At 31.2% G+C, this 21,154-nt stretch overlaps 1 protein-coding gene across 26 annotated transcripts in view; it reads left to right on the top strand.

The window, feature by feature from the left end:
* Positions 1-16,220, top strand: part of LOC143236454 (uncharacterized) — a 146,935-nt gene extending 130,715 nt beyond the window's left edge. For all 26 annotated transcript variants that reach the window (XM_076474711.1, XM_076474721.1, XM_076474714.1 and 23 more), the window contains 11 exons: positions 373-503; positions 1,112-1,240; positions 1,591-1,734; positions 3,839-3,926; positions 4,351-4,392; positions 4,846-4,955; positions 6,726-7,093; positions 7,740-7,795; positions 7,896-9,372; positions 14,030-14,176; positions 15,338-16,220. In XM_076474711.1, the coding sequence (XP_076330826.1) occupies positions 373-503; positions 1,112-1,240; positions 1,591-1,734; positions 3,839-3,926; positions 4,351-4,392; positions 4,846-4,955; positions 6,726-7,093; positions 7,740-7,795; positions 7,896-9,372; positions 14,030-14,174 (2,690 nt within the window). In that variant the 3' untranslated portion in view covers positions 14,175-14,176; positions 15,338-16,220. The remainder of the gene's footprint in view (positions 1-372; positions 504-1,111; positions 1,241-1,590; positions 1,735-3,838; positions 3,927-4,350; positions 4,393-4,845; positions 4,956-6,725; positions 7,094-7,739; positions 7,796-7,895; positions 9,373-14,029; positions 14,177-15,337) is intronic.
* The last annotated feature ends 4,934 nt before the right edge of the window (positions 16,221-21,154 follow it).

The raw sequence follows: 21,154 nt of genomic DNA, 5'->3' as shown, positions 1-21,154 counted from the left end.
CATTCCAGTCATTACTGATTTATATCTTTAAGTGTATATAATCAGGTTGTTAAACTAAATTATTTTCATCAATGCTTATATTATTTTAAGTATCTTAACTTACATTCTGTTAGAAATTCTTAATTAACATTAGAAAGGTACAAAACTTACTCATAGCTGTTTTATTTTTTGCAGTGGTTTTTCTGGATTTTCTAGTAATGTGTACTGCATATCTGAGAAAATTATGTTGGATTAATTGGTTGTTTTTTTTAAATTGGTGAATATATGTTTTTGAACTTTTTTCCTACTAATATTGTACAACATTTTCTGAATTATAGGGATGCATTTTCTATACGTATAGAAAAATTTGAGATTGTTTCTGGCTTTTTACAGACGAACTGATTTCAGAGAGTCACTTAACTAAACAAGACATGTTGGGCGTGTTGAAGGCTAGAAAAGAGGCTTTAGAGGAGACCTTGAAAAAGAAGATTGAGGATCTGAGAGCACTCTGTATAAAGGAAGGGGTAGGAAGCTGTTTCTGTACCTGAATCTTACCCCAATCACACTTAAAACATGATTTAGTATGAGAGTATTTTATTTTGTTATGAAATACAGATAATATTAAGTAAATCATTTTAGTAAGTTATTGGCATTTGAAGACAATATTCAGTTAGGGGAAACTAATAACTGCTTTTGATATTTAGCAAATGAAAAAAAAACTGACTTATAAATCTGTTGTTTTTTATAATATCCTTGTATTGTGCAACACCTGACTTTCATAGTTAATTTTTCTGTAACTAATTGCTTTAACATTTTTGTTATTTTTCATTTAGAATACAATTTTACTAACTGAGAATAAGTGAACTAGTATTCTAAAGTAATCTTAGCATAAAAAAACAGATCATGATGTGTGAACATGGTAAGTTTACTTTTGAAAAGAGTTAACGTGAAACAGTTTAATAATTAGATTTTTAAATCTAGGAACTAACAATGGTAAAACCTATTATCATCAAATTGTGAGGAAATAGAGCAACAGGTGCTGTTATGTCTAAATATAGGAACTCACAGTAACACATTTTTCTTCTATTAAAGTAAAAAGCTAGATAACTGGGATTTTCATATTCACTTGTAGGAACTGACAGGTGAGTTACCCCCAGAAATGCCACTTGCTCCTGGAGAACTTCCACCCACAATAAGGCGTAGAGTGGGAACCACATTCACACTTAATGATAAACTGATCAGTAAAGCCAAGTTTAGAGAGGTAATTTAGTTTTATTGAGTTTGTATTTTCTAGTGACCAGTTGCTAAATAGGAATGTTTCCTTTATCTAAATAAGCAATTTTTTTAACCTTTTTAAAATAGGTATATTTCATATCATTGAAATTTTTGTTGTAAATGTTATGATTCAAGTGATTTTAAAATTGTTACTTACTTTAATAATAATTTCAAATAATTTTTCAATTAGTGGAGGCTATGTATTTTTATTTTATTATCATTAACAAGGTTACTTGACTTCAGGGCCCAGCATGGCCAGGTGGGTTAAAATTAGATTACGACTCGTAATCTGAGGGTTGCTGAATGAAGGTTTACCTTTGCTTTTGGTGTCAATAGGAAGAAGCTTTAGAAAAGCTAGAACTGCAGTATGAAATTCAGAGCAAGATAACCAGTGCAGCATTACAGCTAGCTAATGACGTTAGTGCTACAAAGACTGTCAGGAAACAGAGGCGAGCTGCTTGTCTTCAGTCACAGAAAAAGGTTAGAATCAAGAGGAATTAGTTTTGTTCTGTCTGTTTGTGATCAGATGAAGACTTGTTTCTATTGTGCAGTTGCTTTATTAGTTGAAAAAATGTACTACAGTTTTCTAACTGTTGTTTATTAATTAATGATGACATAGACTTCAGAAGTTGCCATTGCAAAACATTTTGAATTTTTGTAACCGTAGCAAATGATTGACAGCAGTCTATTTACCAAATTTGAATTATTACAGAATACAGAGTCATTTTTATTCATACAAGCTATGAAGAAATGATTTACTTCAATAAAAATGTTGGAGTTTCTTCCTTTCACTACTAAAACCAATTTCATTTTTGATTTGCTCACTATATGTCCCAAGTTACTTGTGAAAATATTAGAGTAACTGAAGGGTAAACTTTGTGAACTAATGTACAGGCATATTTATTTGAAGCTTTTAGGATAAAATAAACTATAAGAAGAGAGAAGTACTGTTTATTTTTCTGTTAGAATTCAAAGGTTTATTAGGTTTAATTGACAATGTCTGTTATCAAATATTAATAAAAAAGAAAAAAACATCTCTTTAAATTTTTAAAAATATTTATCTCAACAATTTTTCATTGTTTCTATACCAAGGTTTGAAATAGCTTAAATAATGCAATAGGCAATGTGCAATAGGTTGCACATATTCCAGATTGTGTAAGTAAGGCATGTTGTATCAATTCTTTCACTTAAGTAGTTATATGTCTTTTAAGGATAATTATTTGTTTAAGCCTTCCTGGGCTACCAAACACCTTTTTAGATATCAAGTGCACACCTGTATATCATATTTTAAAATTTTTAAGTAAAAAATCATAATTCTAACTTTATTTTAATAATTTGCATTTATACATATTTTAGAATTGATGATTTGTTATTTTGTAAAATTTATTTAACATTATCTGCAAGAATAAAATGATAAAACTTACATTTTTACACATCTCTAAGGAACCTAGTATGTAAAAAATACACTTAGAATTTTTTTGCCCTTTCCCAAAGCATAGTTATGTATTTGCTGAGAAATTGTTGTTTCTTGAAGTTATGAGTATCAGTTTCTCTTGGGATTTTTTTAAAAAACTTAAAGCAGATCTTATACTAATGAAACTCAACTCAACTCAAAGACATCTGCAGGCAAAATTTAAATATAATTAAACTATAAACTATTTACATCAACATGTACAGTAAAAAAAGTGTAGAGGGAAGTAATATATGTTTCACGTAAAGTTGCAAGACCTAGTTTATACAAAAACAAACAATAAAATGTAATAGAAAGTTTAGAACACTTAGGAAATAACCACAGATCTGGAAATTTCTTAATAATTTCTCTATATTTTTTTTCATTCCTGAGAATGTTTTGTATTAAATTATATTTGTTTAAAAACTACAAAAGACATGAAGTGATATTTTGTTAACTCAGGATCTGTGTAATATAGTCAAACAATGTAAATAAATAAAAAAAGTGTATTTATTAAATATAAGTTGATTGTGAACAAGAATAAGAAAACATCTCATTATCTATCTCAGTTTCAAATTTATCTCCTTGTTCATTGATAAATCTTATTAGTTTCTGTGGTGTTTTTATATGATTTATAACCAGAAGTGGTAACTACTGTAATTTGCAAAATAGAGTATAAAAAATAAATATGTTAATGAATATTAGTCAAGTTGAAACTATTTGAATATATGAAATGACACTTTTTGGTAAACAAACAAAACACACACATATATTGAAAATCTAAAATGAAAAGAAAATATTTTCACTCTTTTATTCAAAGTGATGTCTTTGAGCAATATTCTGAAACTTTTACAACATTAATAATTATATAAAAACTAAATCAAATTATGGCAATATTTTAAATCCAAAACTTGATAATGTCTTGGAAGTTTATACTAAGTTATATGAACTTTGGTGAAGTATTTTATTGTGAGAAGTAAAAGGTATGATGAAGAGAATTATTGAGACCAATTTGTAAAACCTAAATAAGTTTGTAAAAGATAAGCTTTATCAAAATATTTAAACAAATTTTGATTTATTACTTTGATTATAACACTTAAGATCTGCATCTTATGCAATGTTTTTGTGACTTAGATGGAAGATTTGGAAAAGAGATTGGAAGTGCTTAGAAAACAGACTGAGGGACTACGAGCAAAGTGTACTAAGCATTCTTCGGATGGTGGTAAGATCAGAAACTAAACTGAAATTATTTCTGGCATAAAACCATAACTCTATGTTATTAATATTTAACATGCATATCAGAAACTTCTTATGTTTAATTTTCATTATCATATATTGTTTCTTGTTCATAATTTTCTTTTAAAATTACACTGCTTTTTGTTATTAATGATTTCATTAGGTTACACTGATCTTTTTTTCTGACCTATTGAGATTACACTAATTTTTGTTTGTGTTAACCAACTGAGATTACACTAATTTTTGTTTCTGATGACCTATTGAGGTTACACTTTTTGTTTGTTTTTTTATTTTTGTTTGTGATGATCTACTGGAATTACACTGGATTTTATATTTATTCATAATGGTTTATGAAAATTTCACTGATTTTCTGTAGTCTTTATTTTAATTATATATGTACATATTCACAGAGGCTAGTGAAGACAGTATGAGTCATTCTACAGATGATAATGGTAAGTTTTCATTCTCTTGATTGGTAAACCATATGCTTGCCTAAGCCTATGTATCAATTAACTAAATTTTGTTTAATTACTAATTATTAACTGGCTTACATCCTGCTTTCTGCATGACTATTTTTATTGTAGTTGCCAGGATTCATACTATACCTTATTAATGACAAGTTCCACTGGTCAGAGAATGTAGAATCACAAACTGTTGCAAATTTTCATGCAGATCAGTAAAAATGCACATTAAATTTGAAATTAGGCAAGATATATTTTTGTTTTTATAGTTTGACACTAGAAACTGCATTAGTTGACCAACTTCATCACAATGACTTTCTGTACTTCTGTTTGCTTTGTTTCTATTATTATTATGAATGTGCATAAACATTTATCAAGAATTCCTGATTAGAAAAGAAAATAGTTTAAAATAATACTTCACTTAATTTTTCTTTGTATTTCCAGAAATGGGTTTTCCAGAAAAGTCAGTTAACTTGTCAGACCTGAACATAACGTTATCACCAAGACCTAACAAACTGGAAGAAGCTAACAATCAAGTCAACAGGGTTTTAGCAGTAAGCATTTTTTCTTTATTTTTTTTTACAATTAAAGATATATTTTTTAATAAATTAACCCTTTTGTGACAGGTCATGTGTCAAAGGACATGTCCTCTTATTTGTTGACTTACATTCAAAATTTTATTGAATACTATTTTATGATTATAAGTCAATATGTTTAGAATCAAATTGTAGTTTATAATTCAAACTTTAATATTATATATGGGTTTATTTTCTAATTTAAAAGTAAATATTACAAGAACACATCCAACTGTAGATTTTAGTAAGTCACATGGTATGTTGAATGCAGCACTGTTTAAAATTAAATGTTTATGATATCAAAATACTAAGTCTACAGTTTTGTACAAATTAGGAGTTTAAACATTTTAAATGTATTTAGGAGGTTTTAGAGATTACACAAATAATATTTGAGGTTTTTGGGTTGAATAAGTTTTTTTTATCATAGCAGAAAATCACTTTGCACTCAGACTAATGACAGAAGAGACTATTTTTACAAATAGATCTTTAGTAAAAATATTTCATTAAAAAAATCATATTTTTCATGCAATAAAAACTTCTAATTTTTAGTAAATGTCAACCAAATTTTGTGAAGATATACATTAAGTATTAAAAGTTATAGTGCAAATACTTAGTGTGTAAGTATATGGACAAACTTGTGTGTATTATACCAAGCCTATAGCAAGAGGATCAATTACAAGTGTTCTAAGCAGAAAAATTGTTGCTGTTTCTTTTTGTATGTTGTACTTAATACAACTTGCATTGGGATAGATCACAGGGTAGTCGTTATTTACATGTTCCATTTTTTTTTTTTCAATGAACTGCATAGGTTTTCATTATTACAAGTTATTTCTGTTAACTATTTTAAATTCTTTTACTGAAGGTTAATTACACTTCATAAGAATGGCATTGTTGTACTTCTCTTGCAACTACTTCTTGCATCATTGATTGTTTTTCAGTCTGATGGTCTTGTTGACAAACCCCAAAACGTCCATTGTAAGTGTATGTCAGATTTCAACACCATACTTATGCAGATCAAAGGCATAAATATCATATTAAAATGCTAAAAAACTCATGACAATTTCTACTGTCCAAGTTTTTTGGACATCTTTTCATGTTCTTAATTACCTTGTTAATGGACACAGGAAATATTTTTTATTTAAGCTCAAAAGGTTTTCTTAGGGTTGGAGAATTTTCTTTTGTAACCCACAGTCGTCACTTTATGGATAGAGAAAGTACCCTGAATTGGAATGGGGGTATGGTTTTTGAACCCAATTCTGTCACAAATACTAATGTGGAGTTTTTTGTATCCACTGGGAACAGTGAATTATTCTTCCTTGGAGGTGTTGTGTCTATTGGATTTGTATTGTTTTACTATCTCATTATAAAGATTCCTCATAGTGATGCTTTACACTGAACCAGAAAAATATCAAAGTTGTATAGGTCTGTCGTATGGTTTTAATTTAAAAAAAAATAAATAAATAAATAAAAAAATTGCATACCAAACACGTCTTTGGCAGCTCTCAAGTAAATTAGAATATGAAAAATCATTCTCCTAAATCATGATTAACCCTCTGCATACAAAATAAAAAAAAGTTTTCTTTTAGAATATTACTACAATGTAATGAAGAACACAAAAAATGATATTTGCACATGTTATATGATATACTTTCTGTTTAAAACTTCTGTTAAGGTGTTATATTGTTTTTTTTAAATCATGATTATGTACTTCACTTTAAGTTAAAAACTGTATTTGTTATTTTATAACAGCCAATTAAAGTTCCATCTCCTGTACCAAGTTCTTCGTCATCATCCTTACAACTTTCAGCCACACCAAATTCTGCCCCACCCAGCCCCATTAAATCTCGACAGTCTCGCCCAGTTTACATCAGTGGATCTAGTACCATGCCACCTGATAATCCATTTTCTCGCTCATGTTCTTCACGAGGATCTTCTCACAGCCTTGGCAACCAGAGATCAAAGAATAGGCCTGTGTATCATAGCAGGCCATCAAGCCATAACGAGCATTATACAAGGCCTGGATCACAGTCCACAGTTTCAGCTGGTTCAGATTCATATGATAACATTAGCATTGGTGGAGGAAGTGGTTCATTTTTGAGGAGTCCTTATCAAAATAGGTTAGTAATACAAAGCAATTATTAAGGTTTTACTTCATTTGTTTTTAACTATGACTAAACTTATTGCAGAAGCAAATTGATTATGAAATGTACAGCTAAAGCAACATATCTTTGATCATTTCCTTTTGGTAAAATAAAAGTAAAGTATTGACATTCATACTTTCAAACAGTATTACTAAAATATCTGGTGTTGTAGACACTAATATTTCACTAAAATATTAGTTTTAAAAATAATTTTTGTTAACTTTTCTATAAAAAGAAGTAAAAAGAAACATTTTTAATTATTGTCTGATTTGCAATTATAGTTTAAAGTTATGAACTTGTTATTAATTATTATTTTCCAAGTATTGTCCACTTTTATACACCTACAGTTCTAGTACCTGTTCTTTTAAAGTTACAACCTTTTTTCTTAAGCTACATTACTATAATTGTACCATTATCTGAAAGTGATTTCTTGGAAAGGGAGTCAAAGGCCACCAGGAGAGACCACCTGTTTAAACCTCTTACATAGCAGTAGTGTGTTATCTGTAAGTCAGTCAGTGCTAAAATGACATTACATAAGGTGAGGTGGATTCTTGTACATGGGGAGGAGACCACCTAGGGAAGGTTTTGAATTTTCAGTTTACCTCCTCTGTGTTTTGAACAGATTTGAGTCGAGCTTGAATTTGGAGAGCTCAAATTTGTACAGTGTCCCAACTCAGCAACCAATCAACCATAAGGGAAACTTAATATTGCATCTTGTACTGTTGTGATATCAGTAAAACATGCACATGCCACCAATGCAAGAAGAATTATACACTTTGTACAAGCCAGGCTCTTGACACCCAGGATGACATGTTAGTTCTAAGTCCTTCAGAAGTACAAGACTTGGGTCTCATGTCTCGGCACAATAGTCTAGAGACCCGTCATAGAAACAGTGTCCGACAACATAAAACCCGTCATGCCAGTGAAAATATTCCATGTAGACCGACGGTGAAAGTATCTCCTTCCTATGATGACAGACATTGTTATCTTCGTCCATTGGAAGAAAGTCAGAGGGCTGTAAACACACTTCCTTATCATCATCATCATCATAGCTCCTATCATCATTCTAAAAAACACCACAGTTCCTCTAAGCCAGACTCCAGAAGTTTGGATAGTCTTGCTTATCACCCTGATGAAGACTATCCTGTATTTGATGATCACCCTACTTCCCAAGAATCCCTTGAACATTCCATTTCTGAGAACAAGTTGGGCAACATTCCTCTGACTCAGTCTGCTGCTCAGTATAAATATGTGGAAACCCTACATGTTAGTGAACCAGAATTGAACCATACTGTTAGGAATAAACAGACTGTGGACTCTCAAGGTGTGCATCAATCTGTTAACAAGATATCGTCATTTCCATGTTATCTTAATACATTAAGTCCAAAGTTGTATAAAGACATTTATGTTTATGATGATTCTACTTTGGGACAATTTTCATTGAAAGATGCTCAAATTGACGAGGTTCATGCAGGGTCTTCTCATAATCTCTCCCCCAAGCCAAAAACAAAAGACTGGGTGGAAACTTCGTTAGATTCACCACTTCCCCCCAGAAAATCCAAGTTCAAAGAAAACCGAATTAGCTCTTCTAGTGGTGTCCATCCACCAGTAGCTCAATTAATAAGTGCAAGTGCAGAGCCTCAAGAACCAGTAAATAACCTTTCACAACATAAGGAAGAATTTTCAGTGGTAACAGGCACCCAAGTGGCCAAGCCACAAGTTCCTTTTATATCCAAGCCCACCTCTCGGAGCAGCACAGAAAACACTTTATCTCCACACAAGGCAGTGATTATGGAAAATAACTTGTCATTTTCACCCCCACCTCCATCTTTTTCATCACACCAGGCAGGCATAGAAGTGAATGTAGTTAGTATGGGACATTTCCAGCCTTACTGGGAAGAGACTAAGCCTTATGAGATATCAGACTTCTATAAATATAGCACCAAGCATCGAAAACAAAACTCTGCTAGTGGTCAACATGCTAACTTGTCAAACCTTCATGCTAATACTCCTGGTCAACACCCAGGCCAGGCAAGTTTTGCAAGCGAAATGTTACTTGGTCCCGAACCAGACTCGGCTATGAATCAACTCTCTCCTGTTGTTATAAACTGTTATAAAAACCAGCAGAGATTTGAAGATCCATCTCCTCAAAACAGCCCACAAAAAGAATTCTGTGAACCTCTTCTCTCACCTCAGTCTCAGACAGTGCATTCTCTTATCAGCCCTATTCCTGTTGATCCAGAACTCTCTACTAGGTAAGACACTTTTTTATGTACCATATCATACTTGTTTTAGTGAAGTAATAAGTGATCATAGGAAATAATTTTTCTATAGACAGTGACAGCCTCACAGTTTTTTTTTACTTTTGTGGTTTAACTTCTTGTGAGACTCAATATACAGCAAATAGCATGTATAAACACCCATTTTTTATAATTGTCAAATAAGTAATTATCTTACCAGTTTAGTAGGTTACTGCCAAATTGGTTGCATGATGAATCTTTTCTTAGTAATTGATAATTAAAATATTAAACGAGTCTTGAATATTTATGCACATGCACAAGACATTTTTGTATTTCAGCACAGATTAAGAATAATACTGAAATATTTTAAATATAAGTTACTTTGCTTGCTCTATGAAATTGTGATTAATTTAAATAATACTGATACAGGATGGTCAGTATATTTTTAAATAGTGTGAAAATTATGGAAATGTAACAGTATGAGCCAAGGTTTTTGACTGAAACTACACTGGCAAAACTGTAAGTTGCTCTTTTTAAGTACTTATTGGAAATACATTTTCAATGTAAGGAAATGTTAACGTTAGAAAAGTTAATTACTTTGAATAAAATGTGTTTCTTGAATATGACTCTGTACCAGCACTAAACTTCATGATTTATATCTGGAGTTTCCATGTGTTGCTGATGTCAATGCCAAGTTCAACTGCACAATAGACTGATATTAATTATAATTTACAGAAGGCATTATGACAGGTCCAAAAGTTTGGTGGTTCCATTTGATAGAGACCATTTCAAAAGCTTTTTGACAAAATATTTGCAACATGAATATTTCTGTGCACCCACGTAATAATAATGAAAGAAAATTTACAATAGTAGTTCCATACTGCAGTTTGCCCACCTTTCTTTAGGTAGTACATACACTATCTCGTTGAGAATGAAGGTGTGTTATTCCAGTGAATCATGCCCATCCCAACATGCTGGCTATTGGATAAAAAACTGTGAGCACTTCAAACACTTTACAGGCCTACTTTTGTCTGAAAGTGCTGTAAGTTGAGCTTGGAATGACTTTCAAGAGATTACAGCAGGACAGGGTGGAACAACACTTATTACATGCTGCAATGGCTCTTGTAGTAGAACTATACTCTTGGAGCCTGTGCTTTTAACTGTGATACTCCTGCAACCCTTACCATGCATCAATGGAGATTTATTGAAATAGTAATAATAGACCTAGTACTTTTTGGAGAGCTAACACATCAAGTAAGTTCTTCCTCCACCTCTACTACTGATGTTATCTTATCCATAGTGGCTTTAAAAGGACTTGAACACAGTTCCAGGTTCAATACCATGGAATTTTAAGCTGAGTTAGTACCCTTTTATTGAATTGCAATCCTGCTGGGTCCAAAGTAGAAGACAAGTACTTTACTAACACTTACATAAAGCTGATTATTATGTGTGTGTTGTTGACACACCTTTAACAAATGAAAGCAAATCACACAACTACCAAAGAAACCAGTATCCTGTGTTCAGTGTATCACAGAATAGAGAAAAGTACTGCTAGGATAGAAACTGACAGATTTAACAACTGTTATGTTTCAGAAAAAATTATCTAACTAGTCCCGTGCTTCCAAGAAGTGCATAAAAACTACAATACTGGAAGAGCAACAAAGGCTGTTTTCTTACATTGGTTGAAGTTGCACAGAAGTTTCTTTCTGACCCCTGCAGCCATTGTGGTGAAAGATGGATGAAAATAGAAATAAGCTGATGTGCAATAAAACTGAAATATTACATTTTGTGAAGAAGAAGCTTCCATTCCTAGACTTGTTACACTAAATGTTAGCTGAAATCATTACTATACTCATGTTCTTTTTTGTATATTTTCCATATTCATCTGCATTGCTTGCAAGCATATTCATGCTGTAAGTTCAAGCTCAAAACTGTTGTGTGTGTGTGTGTGTGTGTGTACTTTGAAGCATCAGAGTTGTCAGGTTAAATTTTGTACATAAATTAAATATATTCATGCTGATTTTTTTTTATAGTCAGATTGATAAAATGTACCTGTATATATAAATTTCTATTATAAATTAATTGTAATTACAGGTTTAATTAAAAAATTAATATATGTGTATGTGTGTATTTTGTTATGACTATTTTTGTTATAAATATGTAATCAGAAAAAAAAACTGACTATATGTTAAACTTTAATTTGTTTTAGTAGTTTAATGTACCTTATCTGAATGGATAATAAATATCTGTAGTGGTGCACCTTTATGAAGTATTTTCTGCAATATATGCAAGTTATATCATAGGTGTTGTCATAGCAGTAGACAGTTAACAGGACATGCAAAGATCTTTTATTTGCACAAACTGATCTCTGAGACTGACCTTTTTTATAATTGCTATCACTGATATGAAGAGTGACATACTGATAACTGCTATCAGTAACATGAAGAATAAACTACTGAAATGTTTCTGAAACTGATAATTTTCATATGTGACATGAAAAGTGATGTACTAATATCTTATATCTGTGAGACTTTGATTGCTATCAATGTGTGATTATCATAAGTAGTTGGAAGTACAAATAGTTCCTTGTGGGATTGCTTTGAAGTATTTAATAAAAGTAAAGTGCCAATTGTGAAACATTATTAATTTGACACAATAACAAACTGAAAGCATCTTTACTACCCATATGCACAACTAATTGAAAAATAAGCATGCTTAAGACTGAACTTGCAACAAACTATAAAGTTATAAGTGAGGCCTAAAGTTCCAAAGTGTTTAATATTCAGAAGGGTTATCAAACAAACCAAACTACATAGTGCAGTCAGTAAAATGACTGGTGCAAATAACCAACTGTATTATGTTGCCAAAGTTTGTGTACTTGATGAATTATATACTACCAATATGAAATTTTATCTTAAAAGTGATCGAGATATATGTGAAAGGTGAAAGACTGCAAAAGCTGGTTCATTTCAAATGCCTCCACCATTTTTCTACTAATAGATATCAACAATAAACAACAGTTATGTTTTTTCACAGGACATTTGACCATAGAATGGATAGATTTACAACATGCAGTACTTAGTGTCTGGTGTTTTCTTTGAGACCTTGCTGTTTATACTGTAATGAATAAAGTTGGACTGTCTTATCAGTAGATGGTAGATTGAAAGTAAAAGAATCACCTTTTAATAAGATAAATGGAAAAAAGCATTAAGAAAGATTCTAGTGAATCTGGGTTTTCAATTGAACCATGTTTTTCCCAAATATTAAAGTTTGTCATCAGAAATCTCAGTTGATCTCATAATAGTCAATAGAAAGATTATTACAGTTTTTTTAACTACTTGCCTTGAGCATGCTTAAAATTAATGTCTATATAAAATTTTGTAAGTATGCCTCAATAGAAACTTGTATAATGTGTATAAATAACAGAAGGAATACTTCAAACTGTATATTTCCTTAAAATCCATTTGAAACAAAAGGTAATGGTATGACTCTCTGTATTGGATAAACATGTATCCAAACTCAACAATAGTCACTAGAAATATCAGTTATTTAAGAAATTACTCCAAACATGCAAGTATCAGAAGTTAATTGAAATATTTCTACTTTTCACCTCTCTCTGTTAAAGAACAACACAAACCACTTTTGGTTGAGAACATCCTTGAGACAGAACAACTTGAAGAATTTTACTGGAATATAAAGAAATTCAAATTTTACCTTAACTCCTGATGGATCTTATTTTAAAGTAGCAATTTTTAAAAGTCAACACAACCCCTGCAGTGGATGGAACAAGGTTTTTCAGAGAAAGTACTGAAATTGTTTATAATGAGAGATAGTGGAATGATATAGATGGTATTAGCACTAAAACCTATTAAAGCTTTAGGTGACATGCAAGTCATTCTGTGATTGGTACAATTATATATTTGCTGTCATTTATAACACTGATGGTGAAGAAGGTTATGATAAAGAAATTTACTATGAAAGAATGAAATTAATTTATATCAACCATTTTGAACCAGCCGAGTAACTCATTGTGGTGAAGACTGAACAAAGATATATTTTACAGTACTGTTGCAGGCACTCACTTTGTACATTGTTAGTGTGAAAATTTTATATAAATAGTACTAGTTTATATTTTAGTTTTATATATGAATACAAAAATCCTAAAAATAATAATTTCAATAATTTAGTTTGATCATTCATAAGTTGAAATCTCAAATGCTATTTTTTAAAAACTCTAATATTGGACTAATGAGTGGTCATTGCTGTTTTGTAACATATTTTGGCTTGCAGGTAATTTTAAAGATATTAGTGTTATTATTTTAAATATGGACTATAAAATGAAATACAAAATATTCATTTCATGGGTGCAGTGGTAAAAGTGCTAATTTGCACTGCTAATAAAATGGTGAAATCTGTTACTTTGTTTTATGGTTAATTGTTGTAATAACATTTCTAGTTCTCATATATTGTACTAATTTTACTGGTGATTTGTAAAGCTTTTTCATGAACTATTATTTTTGTCTTTCTATAAATATAGCCAAAGACAAACTGTTCTTTAATTTTTATTAATGGTTCCAAAGTATAATATTTAGAGAAACATATAAAGCAAATCATTTTGTTTTTATGGGTTATAACTGCTAGGCATGAATTTCTTTACTGTTGATTATTTCAGAATTACAGAAAGTGCTCTGACACTTGAAACCAGTTTTTCTTTTGAAGAACCTGCTTCCTGCATTTCTTTAGCTCAGGATTTCCATCAGGAAATGCTTGAATGGTATGAAGATCAAGACAGTGTCAAAAAAGCTACTTTAGTATAAAGGTATTCATTGGAAATTCTTTATTTAGCCTTGTACAGATAAAAGAAAATATTTGATATTTACTTGGGTTGCAAATATTTAATATTTTGATTTACCCTTTGTAACCAATTTTTATTTGTGTGTGTATGAAAGATTACTTTGTAATTTAATACTAGGTATAAAAATTCAGTCAGAATTTCTTTACATGGAAAAAAATGCACCTGACAATATTTTATAAATAATTGTATATAAGGTAACATTTTGCAAAGCATGAATCCTAGTACATTACAGATTAATATTTTGTTGTTTTAACATGTGTATTTAAAACTCTAGTTTATCAGTGTATTGGAAAATTATCCATATTTGAGAAAATGATATAATAACTTTGTTATAGGTTATTATAGGTTAAAAAACAAAAGTATTGGTTCAACATGCATGAGATTAAACTTGCATGGTTTCACTGTATATTTCAAATTTTAAAGTGACTACTACCAGTCTCTTGTTTAATGTAGTACACAGTGTTAGACTGTGAAAATAGAGTACACATGTATTGTAAATTTCGATAAGTTGGGATATCAGTACACATATGCAGGAAGGAATATGATATATGGATATTACTGTACACAAATCTGAAGTATGAATAATCAGTCAATGATAAGAGTTCAGAAAGGTAAAGAACAAGAATTTGAGTATACAGTGGTACAGAAAGTGTGGGATTTGGTAGTTGGAAGGAAAGATACTATATGAATATATAAATGTTAGTGAATTATGAATATAAACAAGTACTATTCCTGACCTTGCTCTTGAACCTTTGTTTCATTAGCAAGCATCTAGTTCTCACTTGGATCTATGTATTATCCATTAACAGAAGAACTATTATTAACATCAGTCAACATGCTTCACTTGATAGCTGTGGAATTTGATATATTTGGTGGAAACTCCTTAATCATTTTCTATTGCTACAGTTTTATTAATTCTGTCATCTTGTGTTATTAAATACTGCAGTATTTTTGAGCTTCCAAAAATTTAGTGCTCATTCTCTTTATCACCATTGATGAAATAGAAGCTGCTATAACAACCCATTTGCAAATAAAATTACATCATTCCATACATTTATTTTTAAGACATTAAAAAAACACTGTACTTTACTTACATGCATTAATATATTGTGTTTTCTGTATTAGGAAATAATAAAATCTCCCAGTCAGAGAAAACCTGTGCTTACTATGGCTTCTGCATCTCCAATGTAGAATCACCTGTGTTTGCTAGGTTCCTGTGTCTTCAATGTAGGGTCACTTGTGGTTAGTAGGGCTCCTGTCTTCAATACCTGTGTTTACTGTGGTTCCTATTTTTTCAGAGTAGAATCACCTGTGTTTACTGTAATTACTGTTTCTTCAGTGTGAAATCACCTGTTCTTGCTGTAACTCTTGTGGTGCCAGTCTGAGATCACCCGTACTTAATGTGGCTCATCTGATTAAATCTGGGGTCTCCTGTGCTTATTATGACTCTTTAGACTCCAACCAGGGATCTCTTGTACTACAACGAATACAAACAGAGCTACAACAAAATTGTTTTAACAGATATGTTCACATTTCTGAAGGAGCCTTAAATCTCATTTATCAGATATTAAATTATTAAGAAAGAAAGACAATATGTTTATTTTTTAAACTAGCTCTGTAGTGTACCTTTATATATTCTCATTCAGGAGAGTTAAAAAATATGGAATTTGCTCATTTAGAAATAATTTTGTCTTTTTTTTTTAAAGAAATGATTATTTAAATCTGTGGTCAGTGTATTTTAGGCAGATAGTGTGGTTATATGTGTGTACATATATATAAGAATGTATATCTGGTTTGCATGTTTGTTAACGTTGTAGACTTTTCGGTTTTGGTTATTTAGCTCACCATGTATATGTTGACATATGAAAGCCAACAGCTAGAGCAAGGTTATTTATTTCATTCTTGTAAAGATGTTTGTACACCCTTGCATGTCGTGTTTTAATATATGTGTGTTTATACGCGTAAAATGCCATGAAATTCATGGAAAATAAAGATTTGTTATTGTCCATTTTTTGTTTAGTATTATTTTGTTGAACACAATGTGTATCTAGTATTAGAGACAGGATTTTGAACTGTTAGTACATATTTACGTATGCATGCTATGGGTTTCATAAGCATGTCTCCAACAAGAAAATGATGAATTAATTCAGTTGCTTTTCCTTAAAAATCATATCTTATTTCTTTCATCAGTATTGTAAGTCTAGTAGGGTTGTCACTAATCTGCATTAAAGGTTTAAGTTAATTAATGCATATTTCAATAAATTGCATGGTTTCATTATGCTGCTTATTATAATATTTAAAATCACTTAATGGCTTGTATAAACAACTATGTATGTAGAAGTGACACAGTAGTCTATACAGTTCATTTTTAGTCACAGAACTGTTGCATTGCACATCATTAAACAGGGATTAGTGGAACAGTTACCAGATAGCACTTTATGAGAGAAATAAAGGTTCTGTCCACGAATACAAACAGAGCTACAACAAAATTGTTTTAACAGATATGGTCACATTTGTGAAGGAGCCTTAAATCTCATTTATCAGATATTAAATTATTAATAACTGGCCCTCCTTACCAGCAAAATATCAGGATTTTTTTTTGGGGGGGGGATGATCCAATCAGGTAGATGTTTGTTAGTTTCCACAAACATGACAAGATATTCTCAGACAGAAGCAGATACACATGCATACTACAAAATACAGAAAAATCATTTTGTCTGTTTTTTGCATAAGTTAAGATTAAACAAATTCAATTTCATTTCAAGAGAATGGAAACAATTGACAGGCAGACTTCAGTGGGAATGTTAAAACCAAAAAGATGTTTATCAATTTGTTTTCCATTATGAAAGTTTCAGAAGGTAGTAGTTGTTAAAAATATATATTCATTACATGTTTTATTAATTTATTCTGGAATTGTAGTTATAGATTGTTGTTTAAAAACTACAACTGCACACACACACACACACACAGAAAATAAACTTTTCACATATATGTCTGTAAGACTGTTTATTTACATTGTCTTTACTTTTAAATCAACTTTTCATGTGCATGTCTGCAAGACTACTTGTGGCCCAGCATGGCCAAGCGTGTTAAGGCGTTCAACTCGTAATCCGAGGGTCGCGGGTTCGAATCCCGTTGCACCAAACATGCTCACCCTCTCAGCTGTGGGGGCGTTATGATGTGACGGTCAATCCCACTATTCGTTGGTAAAAGAGTAGCCCAAGAGATGATGGTGGGTGGTGATGACTAGCCGCCTTCCCTCTAGTCTTACACTTCAAAATTATGGACAGCTAGCGCAGATAGTCCTCATGTAGCTTTGCACAAAATTCAAACCAAACCAATCCTAATGTTACAATTGTCTCCTTTCAAAAACCAGAACTCTAAAAGATATCCTTGTTCATACAAAAGTTAATTACATCCCACAGAGAAATATATATATATATATAATGTTGTCATCTATGCAGTAAAGCCCGTTGTCAAACTTGCAAGTTTATAAAATCTGCTGACTCATTTACTAACAAGCACAACCAAAGAAACTTTAAAACCTTCAAAGAAATCATTTGTGGAATACAAAACATAATTTATATTATACAGTGCAAAAAGTGCAATCAACAACACGTAAGACAAACAAACAACTCTTAGAGAACGTTTCAACAATCATAAATTTTCTGTTAACACCGAAAAAGATGTTCCTCTTGCTCAACACTTTAACCAATCTGGTCATTCTGTTAACAATGTTACTGTCATCGGCGTTCACACAAGATTCAAAACTAAAACCGGCAGAAAGACTGTTTGTAATTATACACAAAGGGCTGTATGTGCTCTGCCTGCCCATCATGGGTATCAAAACCTGGTTTTTAACGTTGCAAGTCCGCGAACATACTGCTGTGCCACGAGGGGGGGGGAAATTAAGGAAGCTTATTGGGTCGCTGGTATAAACACTGTACAATCTTGTGGAATCAGTAATCTACGATCAGTGATTTCATCTCTGTCAAAAAAAAATTTTTTTTATTCTTTGCTTATTTCTTTTCACTATTTGTTTGAGATAATTTTCTATACCTTTTTGTATAAATCAGTTAGCTTAATCTATCTTGCAATCAATCCCCGGATGTCACCTTTTCTTTTCACAAGCTTCCTTCCACGACAGTTTCACGTCGTGTAGCTTCGTTCCTTTTTTTTTTATATATATATTTAGCTAACCAAAATCATTAAGTCTAAGCGCCACTGGTATGTAATTTTTGGCGCCAGCAAGTGAAAGTGGGTTTTATCTGGGTATTCTCCCCCACATCTAACTCTTTGTATCGAATCTATAGATCGTACGTCACTTTGATGGTCCATAAGCCCTACATTGGCTGTTGATTCTGTTCTGGCAGTCCCTCGTTCTTATTCTGCTTGCTGCCGATCCATCAGCCATCGTGCGCTATCAGTAATATCACGTAATTTTGTTTCTTTCGTGCTGTCATTCCAATACTCTATATCATGAATGGGGGGTGGAGAGAAAAAATTTTCTGTACACCCCCCTCGATTGCGGATACCCTCAAACTTTAAATTTTGGGTTAAACGTTTCAAACTAAATTTATTTCCACAATTTTTGGAATTTAAACCATAATTCCTAGTTTGTCCCTAAAGAAAAAAGGTCCACCTTTCGTAAGCGCTCAGGTTATACAGTTTTTATCATTTTATATCAAGACTTATTGAACCTACCTGTTTTTCTGACATCATAAATGCTACGTCATCAGTAGTGATATTGTGTTAATAAACAATAACTCAATAAAATCAACAATAGCTAAGTGAAGAAACAAAAGTTAAAGTAAATATAGCTGTACAACTGTATATTTATTAACGTCAGGTTTGGATTTTCGATAAGCTAAATTTTACTACGTTTCATACTTTTACCTTTGTCAATTACATCAAAGGAATGGTTAGTTTTAACCATGTATTCAAGTATACTTGAGAGAAAATTTTCTGTTTTTGTTTTTTTACGTACAAAAATTTTATGTTGAAATCAACATCACACTAACATTTTTAGACAATATTTTCTGGATAACAAATGAAAATTTAGTGATGTACAACAACAACACAGTAAAATAACGGACTTTCTAAATTCCATTTATTTTCATTTTCGTCCTGGAATTCAATTTCTGGGACGATGAAGTTTTATTTACAATTTGTGAGAGTATTTATTCTGTGTGTTTGATATACAAAACTGTTTAAAGTAAGTATTATTGTATAGTTTATTTTGTGATTTAATAGTAAATGATTGTTCAGTTTTTAAGACAGAAAGGAGTATTGAAGATGGATTATTTTGAAAGTATTAATTGTGACAAATTTAATTGCGTACCTGTACAAATTGTATGTTATGTTTGCAATTAGATTGTTGTCTAGGCTCTAATAATACTGTTGACGTCAAGTTAATCGATCTTTGGTATATTTCTTGTTACCTTGACTGAATATTGTTGCAATATAGCACCGCTCATGTAGTTTGTCGAAAATTCGAGGCCTCATTGGATATAATACACAGATAGGTGGCTAGTGAGTTCAAGTCAAGTAGAAAAAAGTATTGTGAAGTGAAAATTAAAGTTCAGTTAGAAATAAAGATAGAAAACGTGAAGTTAGTTAGCGTGTGAGTGATTTATCGTAATGGGCGATATTTTAAAGATAATATAACAGTTAGCCCAAGTGGAAGCGATTTGCCATAACAGGCAGTATTTTAAATTGAGTTTCACAACTTAATAGAGATAATAAGAATAATTTGTCTCGTCAAAGGGTGTTCTAAAATAACTGAATCCGTCTGTGTGGATTTAGACGAAATGAGACAATTATTTAAAGTCTGAGATGTAACTCTGATAACCCACGGAGTAACGTAAGTGAATTATTCAGTGATTTATTTGAAATAAGAGAAGATAAGATAAAAAGAATAATTCGTCTTATCAATTGGATTCTAAACTAATTAAATCAGTCTCTTTAACTTTTGAGAAGAAAACAATATTTATAGCTTTAGATACCTCTGCGGCATCCTATAGTGTAAAGAATTTTGTACATACGTTTCACTTATTTTGAATATAATGTTTAAAAGAAACTGACTGCGTGCTGTCCGTTTGTTATTCTAATAATCTAATTTATCGTCAACAAGTCAACGACACCTCTGGGAAAGAATCCCAGCCTACGTTGAAATAAAACCCCGATGCTGTGATTCAAGTTGAGTTTTAGCACATTTTGCTCGGTGACAAATCCCTGTTAAGAAGAAGCGATAGTTTTTATGACCCCTAATTTAAGTTTGTTCAGGATCTTTTGAAGAAATTCTAATGAATTCAAACTTATGAGTGTGTAATTCTTACGAAAAATGAGCGTGTGGATTTCATTCCTTCTGTATATATATTTTTTTCCATTAAAAAATAAATAAAATATTACCTTCAACTTAATTTTGACCATGATCTTAGTGTTGAGATGGGTTACATTCAAACTTGAAATAAAATTATTGGTACAAATTGAATCTCAAAAAGAAGCAAAAATTTCCACATTATGAATCCAAAAATTGGAGGATATAGGGAATTGAATATAGCATTTTTAAATCTTTTGGCTAAAATTGTTGAAACTAGATTCCTCGTGCTTAAGATTTTGAATTTGGTTATAAGCAACACCTCGAAATTGAAAAGGTGTACAAGTTTCAGATATACGAAATAACTATTTAACGACAGAAATATTTTAAAATAAATCTAAGTTTGGAGTCATTCTGTTAACATTCCAGTGCACAGTTAATCGCTTTCTTAAACAACACATATGTAAAAAGGTTTGGTTTTAATCAAAAATGCCCATAAAGAACATAAGGATAGAAATCCTTTTTTTTTTTTTTCATAAATGAAAAAGCATTTGTCATATAAGAAGAAAATACACAAACCAAGAGCTTTCTAATATTTTAAGTTTACTGGGATGTAATGGACT

Source organism: Tachypleus tridentatus, chromosome 13 (genome assembly GCF_004210375.1).
Source record: "Tachypleus tridentatus isolate NWPU-2018 chromosome 13, ASM421037v1, whole genome shotgun sequence".
In the NCBI taxonomy this organism is placed as follows: domain Eukaryota; kingdom Metazoa; phylum Arthropoda; class Merostomata; order Xiphosura; family Limulidae; genus Tachypleus; species Tachypleus tridentatus.
The sequence above is the reverse complement of the archived record's forward strand: the minus strand, read 5'-3'. Positions and strand labels throughout refer to the sequence as shown.